General features: G+C 36.7%; 2 protein-coding genes and 1 long non-coding RNA gene across 5 annotated transcripts in view; all 3 read left to right on the forward strand.

Moving 5' to 3' along the window:
* The window catches only part of LOC125239565, a 22,140-nt gene extending 17,829 nt beyond the window's left edge, over nt 1-4,311 (forward strand). The window contains exon 4 of the long non-coding RNA XR_007178538.1: nt 4,302-4,311. This is a non-coding gene — a long non-coding RNA (uncharacterized LOC125239565). The remainder of the gene's footprint in view (nt 1-4,301) is intronic.
* The window catches only part of LOC125239560, an 18,362-nt gene extending 3,264 nt beyond the window's left edge, over nt 1-15,098 (forward strand). For 2 of the 3 annotated variants that reach the window (XR_007178536.1, XR_007178537.1), the window contains 2 exons: nt 3,521-4,327; nt 13,276-15,098. Coding sequence is in view for 1 of the 3 variants with exons in the window: in XM_048147190.1 (XP_048003147.1) it covers nt 3,521-3,828 (308 nt within the window). In the remaining 2 variants the exon portion in view is untranslated. Of the gene's footprint in view, nt 1-3,520; nt 4,382-13,275 lie in introns of those variants that run through there. The other variant, XM_048147190.1, reaches the window with a different exon arrangement.
* A 287-nt stretch (nt 15,099-15,385) lies between these two features.
* LOC125239564 (monocarboxylate transporter 12-like) overlaps nt 15,386-19,687 on the forward strand; it is a 70,834-nt gene continuing 66,532 nt past the window's right edge. The window contains exon 1 of the mRNA XM_048147194.1: nt 15,386-15,840. Within this exon, the coding sequence (XP_048003151.1) occupies nt 15,808-15,840 (33 nt within the window). The 5' untranslated portion in view covers nt 15,386-15,807. The remainder of the gene's footprint in view (nt 15,841-19,687) is intronic.

Consider the following 19,687-nt stretch of genomic DNA (forward strand, 5'->3'; position numbering starts at 1 on the left):
TTAACACCTAACTGCCCAGAGTGCAATCAGGTAGAGGATGTATACCATGTTTTGATGGAATGTGTTCGTAATGAGGTGCTGAGGAGGGATTTATTACTTGATAATAGCTTAAACATAGGTACTTGTAATATGATCCTGGCATCGCCTCTATCGGATGAAGCCAGGATCATGTACAAACTGTATAGTAGTATAATTTAGTGATAATATATTCTCAAATTTCAATACAGGGGGACATCGTCACTTAGTGACAAAACCTTCCTTTTGTAACAATAAAGATTTAAAAAAAAAAACCTTTGAACTTGTAAAAAATCATAAAAAGCTCAAACGAAGGACCAAAAATGACATTCAAAATGTGAATTTAGTCAAAAATTATGTTTTGGCCGACTAGTCGACCGACTAATCCCACCCAAGCGCCGACTAGTCGGTAGTCAGCCAAATCAATAGTCGGTACATCCCTAGTATTGACCCATTGATATCTAAAATAAGATATATCGTAACTATTTGTTTTGAGTAAATTCAGATATCGGCACTACTTTAAAAAAAACTTGTATCTTCTGTAAATGAAGAGAAAAATGTATTAAGTATGTATGGAATGCGTATATACTTACTACGTTTTGTCTTTGAAGAGCAGTGTGAGATACGAGATTTTTTAAAAGTAGTGACGATATGCATCATACTCGCCGTTAAATTAAATATTTTTGTAGCTTTAGGGTCTCCCCAAACCTGTCGACTCAGAATCGTGTTTTGCCTACCAAAAATCACTCGTTAGTATGAATATGCGTACGGCTGCGCTCAGCTTTCCGACGCGTAAGCGTCTGCATCAAGGCCTATTAACTTCCTTAGAAATACATGACCCCCTTGCAATGCGCATGTAGTGATTGGTTTTTAACATAGTGATCCCAGGAATAAAAATATTCAAATTTTTCTTCCAATTGTTATGGTGGTAGCATATAACTTATAATACTATGTACATAAGTTCCAAGAAATCAGTGGTATCGGCCGAAATCGAAGAAGGAAGGTCTACGACCACTGCTTCTTTGTTTACCCGTTTGACAGATAATTCTAATCTTAAAAGAAACGAAGTATAGTCTTATAAGAAAACATAAATAATATGCCTTTTATTTCATTACAATAAAAACAAAAGTCAACTATCTACGAATTATGTTTATCGATAAAATTAATTAATTGAAATACGGTTGTACTCACGTTATTATATCGCTATTGCTGCGACATGTTTCGGGACAATTCGGAGGCCCCTCTTCAGGCGTATAGGAGTTCACGCGACGGCTAGACTCCGCAAACTGAACGCGCCGCTCGCCGCTCCGCCCGCTGCGCGCGCGCTGATAGGACGGGGGAGGGGGGCGCAGAGCATCCGAATTGGCCCGAAACATGTCGCAGCAATAGCGATATAATAACGTGAGTACAACCGTATTTCAATTAATTATTTGAATATGTCTCACGGAAGTTTAACGTGTATAATCGATAAAATTGCTACCCACAACCGCTAAACCGGTTGTCAATTTTAGTTCCATTAATGTCCGTTGGACTTTGTGTGAGACCGCCACTAGTATAAACGTGATAAGGTTTTGTAAGTGTGTGTGATGGGAAGAGGGCAATTGTTTGTATGGAGTTGGCGTTCTTCTCCTAGTGAGTATTATATTCTTTGGTCTTCATACTAACGAGTAAGAGTGTGGCATACCCTTACCTTACGAGCGATTTTGGTCAGCTAGACCTGATTCCGCGTCGATAAGTTTTTTAGAAACCCTGACTTAAGTTTGATTGATTATTTGTATAAAGATACAAGCAAATTTGGTCCTTACGGTAAGTGCAACAAAATGCGAAGTTTTGCTGGACGCGAACATATTTAATGATAAATAAATATTATAGATCAAGAGCCCAGGCCCGCCAGACCTTCCTCAAATTCTCAAGGATGAAACTTTGGGACAATGTAGAGTTCACATCGGCGTTTAATGTGTGCATATTTTCTAGTTCGGCCCATCGGCCAATTTTTTGCTATCAAGTGATGAAGGTGAAAAAAAAAGTGCTTACTTTCCTTAAATTCTCAAGGCTGATTTTTATATATGTGTTAGACCACGTTGTTAGAAATTGGTTATCATCAATGCCAGACCGTTTCCGCCGGCCATAACTTTTACCAGACGCGACAAAGTTGGCAAAAAACGACTCTAACTTACCTCATTTTCTCAAGCCTGATTTTGATATATGATACGCAGGGACCTATAACTAGACCGTTTGTAAGCAGCCAGACCAATCGGATGGACCCAACCATCCACCAGACCGACTTAAAGTTTCGATATGAGCATTAGTAGAATTGAAATATTCCGGGTCTATAAAAGCTAAAAACTTGAATTTTCTACATTAAGCTACGTGTATATTGTATACTTGACGTAATAAGCGACTTTCAAAAATTTTACTTCTAAGGAAATAAAAAAATTAAAGTTTATATGTGGTGCAAGATTAATTTTAAGCTATGAATTTTATTTACACTGCGTAAGTAGTCAAGTACATTCAAGTTTTTAGCTTTTATAGACCCAGAATATTTCAATTCTACTAATGCTCATATCGAAACTTTAAGTCGGTCTGGCGGATGATTGGGTCCATCCGATTCGTCTAGCTGCTTACAAACGGTCTGGTTACAGGTCCCTGCGTATCATATACCAAAATCAGGCTTGAGAAAATGAGGTAAGTTAGAGTCGTTTTTTGCCAACTTTGTCGCGTCTGGTAAAAGTTATATTTATAATAAAATACACATGTACTTACGCAGTGTAAATAAAATTCATAGCTTAAAATTAATCTTGCACCACATATAAACTTTCATTTTTTTATTTCCTTAGAAGTAAAATTTTTGAAAGTCGCTTATTACGTCAAGTATACAATATACACGTAGCTTAATGTAGAAAATTCAAGTTTTTAGCTTTTATAGACCCGGAATATTTCAATTCTACTAATGCTCATATCGAAACTTTAAGTCTGTCTGGCGGATGGTTGGGTCCATCCGATTGGTCTGGCTGCTTACAAACGGTCTAGTTACAGGTCCCTGCGTATCATATATCAAAATCAGGCTTGAGAAAATGAGGTAAGTTAGAGTCGTTTTTTGCCAACTTTGTCGCGTCTGGTAAAAGTTATGGCCGGCGGAAACGGTCTGGCATTGATGATAACCAATTTCTAACAACGTGGTCTAACACATATATAAAAATCAGCCTTGAGAATTTAAGGAAAGTAAGCACTTTTTTTTCACCTTCATCACTTGATAGCAAAAAATTGGCCGATGGGCCGAACTAGAAAATATGCACACATTAACCGCCGATATGAACTCTACATTGTCCCAAAGTTTCATCCTTGAGAATTTGAGGAAGGTCTGGCGGGCCTGGGCTCTGGGTCTATTATAGGACATTTTTACACAAATTGACTGAGTACCACGGTAAGCTCAAGAAGATGAGAAGACGATATTTTGCAAATCTTTCCTACTTAACTTTTTTTAATGCTATCCCGTCTTTTTCAGGTAACAATAAGTTTTTCACCGAACGAAAATACCTAAACCAACATTACAATAAAGTCCACAGATCAAAAATAATCTGTGAGCAATGCCACATGAGTTTTTCCGATACAGAATACGAACGACACCTAAAAGTGTGCAACGTCACATATCTCTGTCAAATATGCAATATAGAATATAAGAATAATGAACGACTACTAGTACATTTAATGAGAAAACATCCTCAAATACACGAAGAGTATAAAAGGGGAAGAAAAAGAAAATATCAGAGACTACCACAGAGTGTAAAAGAATCAAAATCGATGAGAAAATAGAATATATCTGTGACAGTCCTAAACGATCTTTGGCTACTCAAACGCGTCCAGAAGAAAATATAAAAAACGACGTCACTTTACCTTCATGGAAAAGCGATGGTGAAGCCAAAACGGATGAAATCTCAACTCAAACGGTCTTTGAAGATTTACTTTCTCTTAAATCTCAAACTAGTGAAGACGATTCAATATTTTTTTCGGAAACGGTATCTCTATCTGACATTCAAACTCAAACATTCCCTGTAGAGTTCGGTTTAAGTAGATGTAATAAGCAAACCGCTACTGAAACGCAACCCCCGGATTTGAGTATAAAAGAGACGCAGACTTGTCTATGTTTATATGATTCGAAATTCAAATCGTTTGACAGCAGCATGTCCCCGAGTCCATTCTTGACTTCAACGGAGACTCAGACGGGGGACAAATTTGATGACATGTTGTTTCATGATACTGAGACACAGACTTGTTTTGAAGAGGAGTTGTGACAGTGGACTTATTTTGAAACGTAAGTTGCATGTTATATTTGGAATTGAGTTAGTGGTGCTGGTACAGTAATCGAACTTTAAAACATCAAACTGGACGTCCCTTTGCGTCATTTGCGTGCACTACTACAGATAAGTTTATTACTTGATTTCTGACTCTGACAATCATAAAACCCCCCATACACGGTACGATATATCTGTACGATCCGTCGCAAGAGATCAGTCGAAATGACCGATCGACAGTGTAACATGTCAACATTATTAACAATTTACTTGATCGGATACGATATCAGACATCGCAACAAAATCGCAGCAAAGTGTGTGGACGCTTGCGACCAACGATTCGATTTCTATCTCATACTTACCTACTGGCTTTATTATTCCGTTTCGTTCGAGTAGATCGTTTGCGATCAATCGTAAACGATCAATGAGGAGGCACACTGACATTTTATCCCGCCAGGCGGCGCCTGTGCAAGTGTCTAGGCATGTCATTGACATTCATATGTGTGAGAGAAAAAAAATCTTCTCGCTCTTACGTATGAAATTCTTTATCTGTACAATCGACTAATAGGGTGGCGCCATCTGTCATAACCTTTGAGTGTGCCTCCTCTTTTTTTTATTTATGGCCTGGATACGAGTCCTTTAAGCCAAGTCTTTGTTTTATTATGTTTAAAGCACTTCCTTTAATTGTGGCTGACCCTTTCGATGCGACCGATCGCCACGATATCTGTCAGATCTATCTAAACGATGAATCGTACGGTAAATGTGGGGCGTAGTATCTTCTTAGTAGTTTGTGATGTGGGGGCTTAAAGTAGCTGTAAGCGTTAAAAAGGGACAACACGATTGTACCCTCAACTGTTTTCTAGAAAGACAAACTTCTGTTTTCTAGGAAGTGGCCTTTTGTGTACTGTCCCCATCAGAGATAAAGCGACCAAGCCGCGCAGAAATATCAGAACACCTCGACAATAGAGGCTGTTCTTTTGGGGGCAACAAATAGGGAGAATTTTTTATAAGAAATATTATGGGCCGATATTAGATATTAGCATAGATAAATCAAGAAAGATTGGTAACTCAGTACATCGCTACATGGCCTACTTAAACGCGAGTTATCGTCGCTGGTACCTCTTAGTTTTCGAGTTATTTACAGATGGCGCTATTTTCAATGTTTAAAAGTGCCGTCTAGTGAGATAATAATTAATTACATTGCCGAGTAACCATAACTGAATATGATTCAATATTTCGAGGCGGCGGCACCTCGTTTTTTGGCTCAGGGGTTAGAGTATTTGACTTGCATTTTTGAGATCTCAGGTTCGAGACCCAGCTCCGTTTTTTTTTTAAATTTGTTTAAAAATAATTATGTTGTTGTTTTTCACTTTTTTTATCTACCTAGTTGAATATTAGAAAAATAAAATATGATGTGAATTTGAATCATAGAAAAGTAAGTATAAATTTTTCGCGCCTACTTGTTGTATGTGTGTTTATAAAACCGATAGGCCCATAGGGAAGTACCTATCTTATCTACCTACTCGACTCTCCAATCACTTGCCGCCGTGTCAAGAGGATCATGTACTAAAGGACTGAAGTGTTTTTTTGCAATGATTATGGTCCAAGAGCTGGCAGGATTTTGGAGTAGGTCCATGAGGCAACCTGGAAAGGTGCTCAGATGCTTCTCTAATCATGACCAACACCGAGTTTAACGCCGAGTGTGGAGTTGAAAAACGAGCGAGTGTAAGGATTCTATAGGTGAACCACGAGCGAAGCGAGTGGTTCGAGAGTAGAATCCTGAACTTGCGAGTTTTTTAACACACGAGAAGTAAAATACATTTGCACCCGAGTGTAACACAAAACTTTTCCCCTCACTATAGCGAGGAAACTACAAGGCAAAAAAATGCGTTTATCACTGCTTCCAGTAGTTCCACAGGTGGTAAATCATCTTTATTACCAGATTCACCTGCTTTTATCAATTTTAAAGCAGTTTATTTGACTTTATTCAAGGTCAAATTACTTTACCCACTAGTGGATAAAATGCGTTTTTACCCGCTGGTATTAAAGGACAAAACACGTGTTTCCGAGCTAGTGAGGGGAAAAAATATTTCTATTCTATTCTATTCTATATGTATATTGATCATATCGAAAAAACGTACATAACCTTTCTTGTAGGATATTTTATGTAGATATTTTCTGTTAAACATATATATTTTTTGCTGTGGGCCACCGTTTACGAGTTATTTACGAAAAACTAAAAAAATTACTTTCAAGATCGAATGGTAGGGTACGGAACCCACCTCATGTCAAAAATGACAGATTGCCTCTAGAACCATTTTTGGTTCTTTTTTTACCACTTTGCACTGTTCTGGCACGGTGAAGGACCCGGCCAAATGATCTGGCATAAATACCATGCGACTTCTAGTCATACTAAGTTATGAAAAAAAAGCTGCACTTTTGGATGGAAGCAAGCCGCTTTGCATGGTGATAGTAGACATCATAGTAAACGATTTTTTCCGAGGATATTGAAATTTCATCCCTTAGGAAGCCGAGCGTAGCGAGGTGTTTTATGAAAATTAAAAAAATTCTATCTTTTTATTGTGTAGTCCGATTTTGACAAAACGTATCTCAAATGAAAGGTATTAATTTGTGTAATTAAAAAAAATACAAAGAAAAAATTTTTGAAAGAAAAGTAAGAAAAAAATTAAAAAAAAAGTAAATTTACGTCTCGCACTGAATAACTTCAAAGAATGACAGACAAAATGTACAATGTCGATATGCGAGTTTTTTTAAATCAAAGACAGATAAATTTGTAGTTGAAAACTGAAGACCACATTTAAATCGGAGTAGCATTTTTTAAGATACAAGTTGCCAAAGTTGGGAAAGATCGCTTTATATGGCCACTTTGAAATTCCTATGCCAGAAAGTCAGAAATAATATGTTTTTCTGACACAGAAAAATACATAGTAACAGTACACATCAAAATAGAATTAAAAATTCCAAGGATATTATAATTTCATCCCTTAGAACGACGAGCGCAGCGAGGTCGAAAAAAATCTCTTTTTTTTTACGTCGTCCGATTTTGACAAAACATGTTTCATTTGAAAGGTATTGCTTTATGTAACTTAAAAAAAAATATTGAAAAAAATTGGGAAAAAAATGAAATGAAATTTTTATATCCTTGTAAAAAAATGTTTATAATGATGTCTATTACCTATGCACACTTTTAACTGTAAGAAAAATATAATGTTTCTGACTTTCTGGCTAAGGAATTTATAAGCGACCATATAAACAAACTAAGCCAACTTTGACAACTTGCATCTTAAAAACTACTGATTCGATTTCGATTCGGTTTTTAGTTTATAATCATGCATTTATTTGTCTTTAATTTAAAAAAATCATATATCGAAATTATACACCGTGTCTACCGTTTTTTGCGGTTATTCAGTGTGATACGAAAATTAAGGTTTTTTTTTTAAATCTTACATTTTTTTTCCAATTTTTTTCAATATTTTTTTTAAGTTACATAAAGCAATACCTTTCAAATGAAACATGTTTTGTCAAAATCGGACGACGTACAAAAAAAAAAATAAAACCGCCTTCAAAAATAAGCGCGTTACAAAACACGGAGAAACTAAAAAGCCAAAAATAATAAACCTTTCAATTCAGATTTCTTATCGTATTGCAATAAGCTAAACATCCAAATTATAAACAAATCAATTATTTTTGTAGTCGGTACCAGACCTGTTCGTCGCCTTGCTATTGCCTGTTTGCCCCACCCAACCATACACAGGCTGGTACCGACTCCAAAAATAATTGATTTGTTTATAATTTGGATGTTTAGCTTATTGCAATACGATAAGAAATCTGAATTGAAAGGTTTATTATTTTTGGCTTTTTAGTTTCTCCGTGTTTTGTAACGCGCTTATTTTTGAAGGCGGTTTTATTTTTTGTTAAAAAGTTTATTTATTTGTTGATTTTTAGTGGTTCCTAGTGATATTATATGTATCAGTCCGAATACATGTACAGTAGTGAAAGAATTATCCTTAAACTCCTAACCATTGAGGAGTTGACCTTCCATCATCAGCTCAGTTGATTTTTAGTGGTTCCTAGTGTTATTATATGTATCAGTCCGAATACATGTACAGTAGTGAAAGAATTATCCTTTAACTCCTAACCATTGAGGAGTTGACCTTCCATCATCAGCTCAGTTGATTTTTAGTGGTTCCTAGTGATATTATATGTATCAGTCCGAATACATATACAGTAGTGAAAGAATTATCCTTAAACTCCTAACCATTGAGGAGTTGACCTTCCATCATCAGCTCAGCCACATAAAATTATTACCATCAGACGTAAATACTGGTGTACCTTTGAAAAATAGACTAAAAACATTACATGTGCCTATAACATTTGAAGAGTTCCCTGGATTTCTCCAGGATTCCATCATCAGACCCTGACTTGGTGCCAATGGGACCATCTCGGGGTTATACCGGTTCGATCAAAAAAAAAATTTTGAAAATCGGTCCACGATTCTCGGAGATATCGAGTAACATACATACAAAAAAATAAAAAAAAAAAAAAACATTCAGTCGAATTGAGAACCTCCTCCTTTTTTGAAGTCGGTTAAAAATTAGATTTTTTTTTCGGTTTTCGTAACCGACCTCGCTACGCTCGTCGTTCTAAGGGATGAAATTATAATATCCTCGGAATTTTTAATTTTATTTTGATGTGTACTGTTACAATGTATTTTTCTGTGTCAGAAAAACATATTATTTCTGACATTCTGGCAAAGGAATTTCAAAGTGGCCATATAAAACGATCTTTCCCAACTTTGGCAACTTGTATCGTAAAAAATGCTAATCTGATTTCGATGCGGTCTTCAGTTTTCAACTAAAAATTTATCCATCTTCGATTAGAAAAAACTCGTATATCGACATTGTACATTTTGTCTGTCATTCTTTGAAGTTATTCAGTGCGAGACGTAAATTTACTGTTTTTATTTTTTTCTTACTTTTCTTTCAATTTTTTTTTCTTGTATTTTTTTTAAATTACACAAATCAATACCTTTCATTTGAGATACGTTTTGTCAAAATCGGACGATACAATAAAAAGATAGAATTTTTTTCATTTTCATAAAACACCTCGCTACGCTCGGCTTCCTAAGGGATGAAATTTCGATATCCTCGGAAAAAATCGTTTACTATGATGTCTACTATCACCATGCAAAGCGGCTTGCTTCCTTCCAAAAGTGCAGCTTTTGGCCAAAAATTCTCCATAACAAGTATGACTATTCTGAGGAACTCTAATTTCACTTTTTAATAATTCCAGGTTGCCTCAAACACCTTTTTTGGGCCTCAAAAAATTAAATCTTTAAAAATTTATAGCTCGATAAAGCCAGACTTGCAGACCTGATGTTCTGAGCACCTTTCCAGGTTGCCTCAAGGACCTACTCCAAAACTCTGCCAGCTCTCCGTCTATTATGACCATATAAGCAGCGACTCAGCGAGTGTCCTTCGAAGACCTGGCAAGCAATTATGGTCGCTCGATAAGTGATAAAATAGCAGGCCGTCCCAATCGCACTATATGTAAGTGCGATAGGGACGGCCTGATATTTTATCGTCTATCGCGCGACCATGCTGGTTGCGCAGATCCGTCGGTAAAGCAGTGTTGCACCTATGGCTCGGGAGAAAAGGCGAATTAGCAAGCGGCTCCATCGGTAAAGCAGTCCGCGGCGACAGATATTCGTCGACAAGCGGTCATGATTGGAATATTGGCCAATGACGAGACAGCTGTCAACATGGCGGAAACAGTTGTCGGCACGATGTAAACATTGCAACAAAATACTTAATACGATAATGTAGATGATATGAAGACGAAAACTACTAAAAAAACCTTTAAAGTTTATGTGACGTAGAAACGCAGGCGTTAATAGACTCTGGCAGTGGATATAACCTAATCAACAAAAACTCTTTCGACGAATTTAAAGTGGATTGCGTGAGTGAGAACTTCACTGTTTCTGATCGCGATGGTACTGTTAGGAAAACGTCGAGCATTTGGTTGTCGAGTATGCAGACTAAGGAAGCGCCGATCGAGCTCAAGATCACTCTGAAAGATGATAATTATCCCTGTGGCGAAATGAAGAGCTCAATGCGACTAAACAGCTGATTTTATAGCCAATAGTCAATCGTTTATTGCAAGAACATAGTGAGATTACATAAGATGATAACATTGAAAAGCAGTTCTTATGTTCTACCAAGCAAGGCATGCAATATTTAACAATTATTTAAAGTATGTACAACAAAATGTCAATATAATTTGTTACACAATAATTCATTACAAATATACACAAGGATTGAGTCAATTTATTACATTTTATAAATTACACAGCTAAGATGTCAAATATAGGCATAGATAAATTACTTAATTAATAATTAAGTTTTGAAAGATGGTGACTATAATGACTTGTGTTTGGAAAATGGCATGCCAAACAAAGGAGACCAACAGCAAACGGTGGTGCCTAAGGTAATGGGGAAGGAAGTTGCATATAAGGTGCATAGTAATGGTCATTTTGCTATGAGAATGAGGAAAAGGGCATTCACTGAGACGAAGAAGCCCTACGATCACACAATTACAGTTGTTGATGCGTTCACCAAGTGTGTGTGGCCCTACCCGATGAAGTCGACATCTAGAGCAGAGGTGATTAGCAAGTGGCAGTTGCAGCGGCAGACGTTTGGTGACCCTATACATATTACCTTTGCCCGAGGTAAAGCATTAAAGAAAAGAGCTTTCAGAAGTACTGTGAAGATGAAACTTTATCTCGTGTAAGAAATTCTTGGTGCCTAAAAGTTAACTTGATTTGTTACTTTATTAAGTTTAGTAAGTTTGGTGAATATTTAAAATGTTGTTGTGTTGTAAAATGCTAAAAGTTGTTACAGTTATTGTTTTTATATCTAATGCTTATATTGTCGGATGTTTTTCAATTTATGTTGAAATGTAATGTTGAATGAATGAGATGTAGTTAGATGAATGAACGTTGAAGTATATCTGGGCATTTCTCAGAGTGTTTCAACTTTTTTGATTTCGGTGGCAGCATTAGTACCCGAACCATGAGTTTTCTTTGTTTCTGGTACAAATCCGCGACTTCTATTTAAATTGACAGGATTTCATGTGACTCTTACAGGATTCATGTAAAACTGTTGCCATCGAAAACAAAAAAATTTAAACACTGAGAAATGCCCATCTGAGGGCAGATATGAGAGCAGGACAGCCGAGAATGTGGGATCGGAACGTAAGGTGATGGCGTGAAACAGAACGTTGTATTATAGTAGAATGACAGTAGGTGTGAAAGGCGATGGGAGAATAGTTTTGAACGATGAGCGTTCGAACGTGAAAGAATTTAGTAAAATCTGTTAATTTCTTATTTGCTGCTTAATTAAAAGTTACTCATTGTTTATTGCTGGGTTTTCATTCGAGGCATAACAATATCCCACAAATATATTGTTTTATTCCCCATTAATATTCGATATGTAAAAAATACCCCAAATAAATAATAGCACTAGACCCTATACTCATAGTGTTGTGTTCCTGCCGGTGAGTAAGGGTGCCAGAGCTCAACGAGGGTGCGGTGTGTTGATGACGGGAGCACTTACGGAACTAACTTGTTCCGTCTATTGTCCTTTGAGTCGTCGGCTACCCGAACCCTCCTTAGAACTTGTACATTCCTTTTTGCTGTGTACTTAACACAGCAAAAGGGAGTGTACATGTTTCTAATAGGGTGGCAACGCGCTTTTGACACTGTTTGAGTTGCAGGCGTCCATAGGTTACGGTGACCGCTTTACATCAGGCGGGCCGTATGCTTGTTTGTAATGTAATGCAATAAAAATTAAATAATCAGAAAATAATACTTCCGTCTTAGTGCGTTTTCACATTATCCGATCCGATATCAGATGTAGGACCGATATCCCATATATTTAAGCCGCCTTTTTTCGATTTTCGCCTTTGAAATCCTTCCTACATCCGATATCTGATCGAATAATGTGAAAACGCACTTAGTGTTGTAATATTTTACGTAGCATATTTTGCCTATTCTGGAATGTACGTCCAAGGTAATTTAGAACTATCTTGGAATAATATATTACTAAAAACTCAAAACAAATACTAAAACTGTTATCTTCAATATGGCAATTTTGGTTAGCATGCAGTTTTGTGCATCTTGCATACGCGCCATCTACCGGATTATAATGTTTGCTATTAGTCATCAAACGTACAAAACACTTCCCATGAATTGAATCTGATTCAAGTACCCGATTGGTAAAAAATGACTTAATTGTTTTTGTTAATTTCGGTGTTATATACTTAGTGATAATGTTGTACGATCATGTTCCAAATTTTGAAATAATACGACTTAGGTCATTTAAATGAAATTATTTCGTGAATTGAACAATACCATTTGTCGCGAGAGTATAGTAATGCCATCTATTGTTTTACGAGTCAAACATATAAAACGATGTACTGAGTTACACGTCTTCCTTTATTTAGTTTAGTCTATGATATTAGTGCAAAAAGTTGAAAGATTTAACTGGGGTAACAGCAGGTACATAATTAAATAGAAATATTATAGAGTTAAGAAAATAATTTCATAGTTTGTATTACACATTAAATATAGGCGGTGAAGCAAATCTTGTCACAAAAAAAAACACGAACCCGAATATATAACCTCCTTCTTTATTTTCGGTAAAGAAGTCTGTTAAAAATTCGCGAAAATCAAATTTCTTCGCCCCTACACTTTCAATGATTTGTAAGAATTTAGGATGGCCCGCGTGTTATGAAGACAATGGTCGGTGAGTCCTATATTTTTCATTCTGCAGCATTTTTTAGTGCCAAGATTAGTTTGGCCGTCTATAGCATCGTATACAATAATGAATAGCGTAAAGAGTAATATTATATTATTATGTTTATAGCAAGAATTTTTTTCATTCTAAAGGTAAATTTGTACATGTTGCGCGCTAGATCACTAGAGATGGAACAGTTTTGCTCCGGTTGAAGATCCTTCAAAAGGGATCAGCCTGTCTAGCTATTTGACGTGATATGTAAGTACTAAGTACCTAATCTGTTTATTTTGGTACTCGTTTTATCTATAATATGTATGTATTAAAAACGACAGGTGAAGTTGGCATAATATTAGTATACCGTACTAAATGTGATATCGTCATATAATGTACAGGGTTCGGAATGTTCGGATATCTCGTAGCATGTTAAGACGTTAGAGAACCATGGAGTCGATTTTAACATAAAAGTCCAACTCATACTCATTCTCACATACTCATTCTAAAAGTTGATTATAAACGAAATAAATGCAATTTGGAATTGAATAAAACTATATTTTGAATGAAAAAAGACTGCCACACTATCTTGTATACTACCGAAAAAACACGCAATCAAAAAATAATACTAACTAATGCTTCTAGTTTGTAATATCCATAGAACACGTAGATACAGGTATAACTAGGTAGGTAATTATATTTCTTTAATTTATTGTTTTAACAGTTAACTTTCAGTCATACAGTTTTAATAATTCATCGTTTTAGATGAAATTAAAAGCATTTTGTGACAATTTATATGGGATATGGGTTAAATTGTGGCGTAGGCGAGAGGCTGGCAACCTGTCACTGCAATGCCACAGTTTCGTTTTCTTTCAACCTCCTTATTTGCCAAGAGTGGCACTGAAGCTTTAGCAGTTTCATGTGCTCTGCCTACCCCTTTATGGGATACAGGCGTGATTGTATGTATGTATGTATGATATACACGAGGATGAGTATGAGTGTAAATTTAATGTTAATATCGACTCCATGGTTCTCTAACGTCTTACCATGCTACGAGATATCCGAACCCTGGTAATATAAGTGTAAGTTAATTTGTTCATTGTACTTTGTGTATGGAAACATAGAAAATTAAGTGTCAAAAATTGGATTAAAGCTAATTTTTGTGTTTGTATAGTTCGCTAGATATCCAAAATCATAGTTTTACTCGTTCGCTGCTAAACCCTGCATAGTAGCATTATTTTCCGACCCTAATGTTGCAAACAGCAAAAGTAGAATTAAATAAGTATGTTTTTCTACTCCCGTAGTGTTATTCGTCATTTACGGTGTCGTGCATACATTTTTAAAACCCTATATAAAAGATGCCAGCCGGGCCCCGGCGCCCCGCGCACCCACGCATACGATATAGCTCTTAAAGCATTGTTAGGAAGCCTTTAAGGGATATAGCGGGGGCGCGGGGCGCCGGGGGCTGGCGGCGGCGCGGGGAAGTGCGAGCGACAGAATGAGTGCAGGCTCTTTGGATGGCATGTTGCCTATGATCATATTTCTATGATAAACATATGATAGTGGACTATCGGCCTAAAACATACTGTATTGATCCTGGTCTTATCTGAAACATCCTGTATTGTTTCTCATTAGGGTCAAGGTTATTGCCAAGGTCAAAAATGGGAGATGCTTTAAATTTGTCTTCTCTGTACTATTCTCGTGAATTATGTTAAAGATATTTACATGTAAATTAAATTCAGACTACTTCGTACCCTTGAAATCGATTGGAAGATAATATTGGAATACCCTGCTGTTTCCAATTTCATGCCAATTCTAATAAATTATGCTAAATTGGATTGAATTCAATGTCCTTCACTGGCAATACTGGAATATTAAACGCCGAAGTGAAATAAGAAATAGCTACTATAGGGCATGACACATTACCTACTTGTCTAATTGCTTACCTACTATGATGTACTTACATACCTACCTGTCTCATACATATATACAAATCTAAAGCATTATTTACTGTATTATAAAATATTTAATAAATCTAATTATTGAATCAGAATTATTTTTATTTGAAACGGTTACTCGAATGATAAGTAATTAAAAACCGGAATTAAAATTTAAATGTCAAAAAATATGACGTCTTCCTACAAATATACAACTTTATATTTGCGCGCGACGAAACCTTAACCATCAATACTTTCAGCCAGTTTCCTATTTCACCAACCGCATTATTAACTTTGTACAAATATCGATTCCGTTGCGCGCGCATCTTCTACGTTCTTTACTCATAAGTTGTTCGCGCGTCTGACCGATCGCATGTGCAGCGAAAAGTGCCAAAAACGGCTTTGATTTGAAGAAATAATCACTGATTTCGAACGTACCCCTTTTATCGCTGGGTCGTAACCCAGTGTGAATTTAAAAAGTAAAAAAAAGAAAAATGCACGCGCTCCCGTAATTTTTTTTTACGCTCGACTTCTCGCGCGATTTAGACGTAAAAAAAGAGGGGATAGACAAGTTTTTTGTATAAAAAAGTTGAATAAAACTATTACAACGGCTACCTTAAGGATTTTTATTAAGCATCAAATGCATCCGGCATTCGCTGTGAATGCTAAACAACTTAAGTTAGGATCGACGGAGTCGGAGGACCACTTTAAGTGTGACGTGCCTATTTCATTACCCGCGCCTCCTGATATCGCGCCATGTCTTTGCCGAGGGAGTTCATCTTTAACCAGGTGAGGATGTTTATGGTCTTTTATAGGTCACTCACATATACACTTGCCTCCTAGTCAAATCAGCTTCTTTTTAATAATTGTCAAAACGAATTTGAACGACTTCACGGTCAACTCAGTTACTTTATATATTTCTATCTGACTTATTAAATAGAAATTGGATTTAAAAATTACTTCTGTCCATGTTTTTCTTATAATTATCTAATGTTTTATTTCGTGCATGGTATAAAATATTTTATTTTAACTATAGTCAAGTTCCCTATTGCAAACTGTTTGCACGCATGTGCTGTCAGATACATACATCCGCAAATGTGTTTTGACATTTGGATGGTGGCAAGATCAAGAAGCTGAGCCAATGTGTGAATTTACGTAAAACCACAAAAAAAAACAGCAGAAAACTACGAATGTAAATAGATTTTAAGATTAGTTTCTCAATGCACCGCCTGTGGCGCCTGCATTCTCGGCTTTACCCAAAGGCATGCGCGGATCCAGGGGGGGGCATGGTCATGGGGGTCATGCCTAAGTTGGCCATACAAATAGACCACGTGACCTCCCCCCCCCCGGGCCCCAGGCCTTTACCACGTGACCCCCCCCCTGGGCACGAAATTGGATCCGCGCTTGCCCAAAGGTTGACTGGTAGAGAATGCCTCATGGCGTTAAGTTCGCCTTTTGTGCATTAAGCTGTTAATTTATGCAATAAACTTCAAATAAATGTCGTTGAACTTATATACCTGTAGTTCACAAGTGATGACAATCACATAAGTAACATAATTACTTACCTATTTAGACAATCCTGGATAGGATAACTCAGCTTAAAAAAAAAAGAAATCTAAAAGTTCATCCGTTCGGGAGCTACGATGCCACAGACAGACACCCACACAGACAGACAGACACACACACATACAGACACGTCAAACTTATAACACCCCGTCGTTTTTGCGTCGGGGTTAAAAACCACAGATGTCATATATACCATAGATCAAGCAAACGTATCTACTTAGCGTGTCAAATGAACTCAGTGAAATCCACTGAGTTGTCTTGTCCGTCTTTACTCGCAGCTTGCAGCTTTCGGGCGTCAATTTTTGTAAGTTGAAGTCAACCAAAACATAAAAAATGCCTCGTTACGTGATATTCAATTGCAACAACACAAAAAATTATGAACAATCAAGAGCCTGAGACATATTTAAAATTACAGGCAAGAATCAACTTCAGTACAAAATTTGACACGCTCGGCCCCTATACAAATATATGAATTTGTTTCTTCTATCTAAATTAAGTTCTGTGTTAAAAACGCTAGATTCTCTTACGAATCTTACGATCAAATCGCTACGAAAATATTGACAGTTAATGCTACGATCCTCTACGGCGCGGCGTAGCCATCTCTACATAATATCGCTGTGCTACGTTGCGTAGCTTTTACCCACAGATGTCATATAAACCATAGATCAAGCAAACGTATCCACTTAGCGTGTCAAATGAACTCAGTGAAATCCACTGAGTTGTCCGTCTTTAATCGCAGCTTGCAGCTTTCGGGCGTCAATTTTTGTAAGTTGAAGTCAACAAAAACATTAAAAATGCCTCGTTACATGATATTTAATTGCAACAACATAAAACTTATCAACACTCAAGGGCCTGAGACATATTTAAAATCACAGACAAGTAACAACTTCAGTACAAAATCTGACACGCTCGGCCGCCATACAAATAAATGAACTCGTTTCTTCTATCTAAATCTAATTCTGTGCTTTTACCACAGGTTTCTAGACTTCCCAGCGGCGCGATTCTAACTTTTAGATTGTGTTTAAATACGTCAAATATTCGATATGTCAGTAACGAACAAAAGTGTTACTTTTGATCCATTTCATTATTCGAATCCGTAGGTGCCGCGTTAGTAGGTACTGGTTGTAATAATAAGGCGCATGTCCATGGACATGTGCGCGTGAGTGTATTCCAGTTTTTTTCTGTGTTGCACTACCTAATATAATATGAAATAGCGATAAAGAGAGATATCCACAAGATCTTTTTTTTAGGGTTCCGTAGTCAACTAGGAACCCTTATAGTTTCGCCATGTCTGTCTGTCCGTCCGTCCGTCCATCCGTCCGTCCGTCCGCGGATAATCTCAGTAACCGTTGGCACTAGAAAGCTGAAATTTGGTACCAATATGTATATCAATCACGCCAACAAAGTGCAAAAATAAAAAATTGAAAAAAAATGTTTTATAAGGGTACCCCCCCTACATGTAAAGTGGGGGCTGATATTTTTTTCATTCCAAGCCCAACGTGTGATATATTGTTGGATAGGTATTAAAAAATGAATAAGGGTTTACTAAGATCGTTTTTTGATAATATTAATATTTTCGGAAATAATCGCTCCTAAAGGAAAAAAAAGTGCGTCCCCCCCCTCTAACTTTTGAACCATATGTTTAAAAAATATGAAAAAAATCACAAAAGTAGAACTTTATGAATACTTTCTAGGAAAATTGTTTTGAACTTGTTAGGTTCAGTAGTTTTTGAGAAAAATACGGAAAACTACGGAACCCTACACTGACTGTGGCCCGACACGCTCGTGGCCGGTTTTTTTAACGATTATTTTTATATGAAATTGTATATTAGACTCAATATTATTATGAACAATAATTACAACAATAAATTGCTCTGAAAATTAGGTTAGATTAAGATCATAATATATATGTATATAAGTATTAGTATATTATATATATCGTTGCCTGAGTACCTGCAACACAAGCTATCTTGAGCTTACCATGGGACTCAGTCAATCTGTGTAAGAATGTCCTATAATATATGTATATTTATTAACCGTCGCCTCATATCTCTCAAGAAGGAAGGTTATCAAGTCGTCTGTATGTTTTTTTTTGTTTTTTTTTTTATTTTTTATGTTTGTTCCTCGATATTTCCGTCGTTACTGGACCGATTTTAAAATATTTTTTTTTGATTGAATGTACATATATGCCGGAAGACTGGCTACACGCTGAGGGTTCAACAGCTGCAGTCGCGCCATTACGTGCACTTCACTTCATTTGTTGTGCGCGTGCCACGCACGCTGCAGGACACCATCGCGTGCGCAGACTTCTGGCCGAAGGGTGTGGTATTTCGGCGGTTCCGGGGCAACCTGCCGAATCCTACGCCGAGTCAGACGACGCAACGGAGCCACGCTGTTACGTCGTCGCCCAAATCTAATGTTTAATTTGTTTATTTTTTGTATGTCTTTTGTATTATTTTTTTTGTAAGTCTTGTTTTGTATTTTTGTAGTTTCACAGTACCTTGGTGTAAACTGTAATGCTGTGTTACTTTTTGATTAAATAAATAAATAAAATAAATATGCATACAGATTGGTCCCATTTTTCTCAGAACCCAGTTCTGATGATGGGATCCTAGAGAAATCGAGGGAACTCCTCCAATCTGAAAGGCATACATATGGTGATTTTTGTGTTTTTAATGGAACAGCATGCATTTACGTACGGAACAGTGAGTTAGAGTTCCGTTCTGATAATCATTCTCATCTGTAAGTACTTCAGAATCATCCAGATTTCAAAATTGGTTCAGAAATGACGGAGATATCGAATAACAAACATTAAAAAATATACAGACGAATTGATAACATAATCCAACATTTGAAAGTTGAAAGTATTTTTTTTTTCTTAAAATATATTCATAATATTGCACCGAGTGCATCGGAAACTGCGTCGTTCGCGGCCCCCGCTGACCCAGATACTTGGCGCAGTTGCGTTCTAAGCTGAAGGATAATCTGTAACCTTTAAACTACTGGTGACACTTGCCAAACTTTAACGTTCATGTTTCTCCATAAAGACAACTTTGCAGTGCCAACATTC

Source organism: Leguminivora glycinivorella, chromosome 25, assembly GCF_023078275.1.
Source record: "Leguminivora glycinivorella isolate SPB_JAAS2020 chromosome 25, LegGlyc_1.1, whole genome shotgun sequence".
NCBI lineage: Eukaryota > Metazoa > Arthropoda > Insecta > Lepidoptera > Tortricidae > Leguminivora > Leguminivora glycinivorella.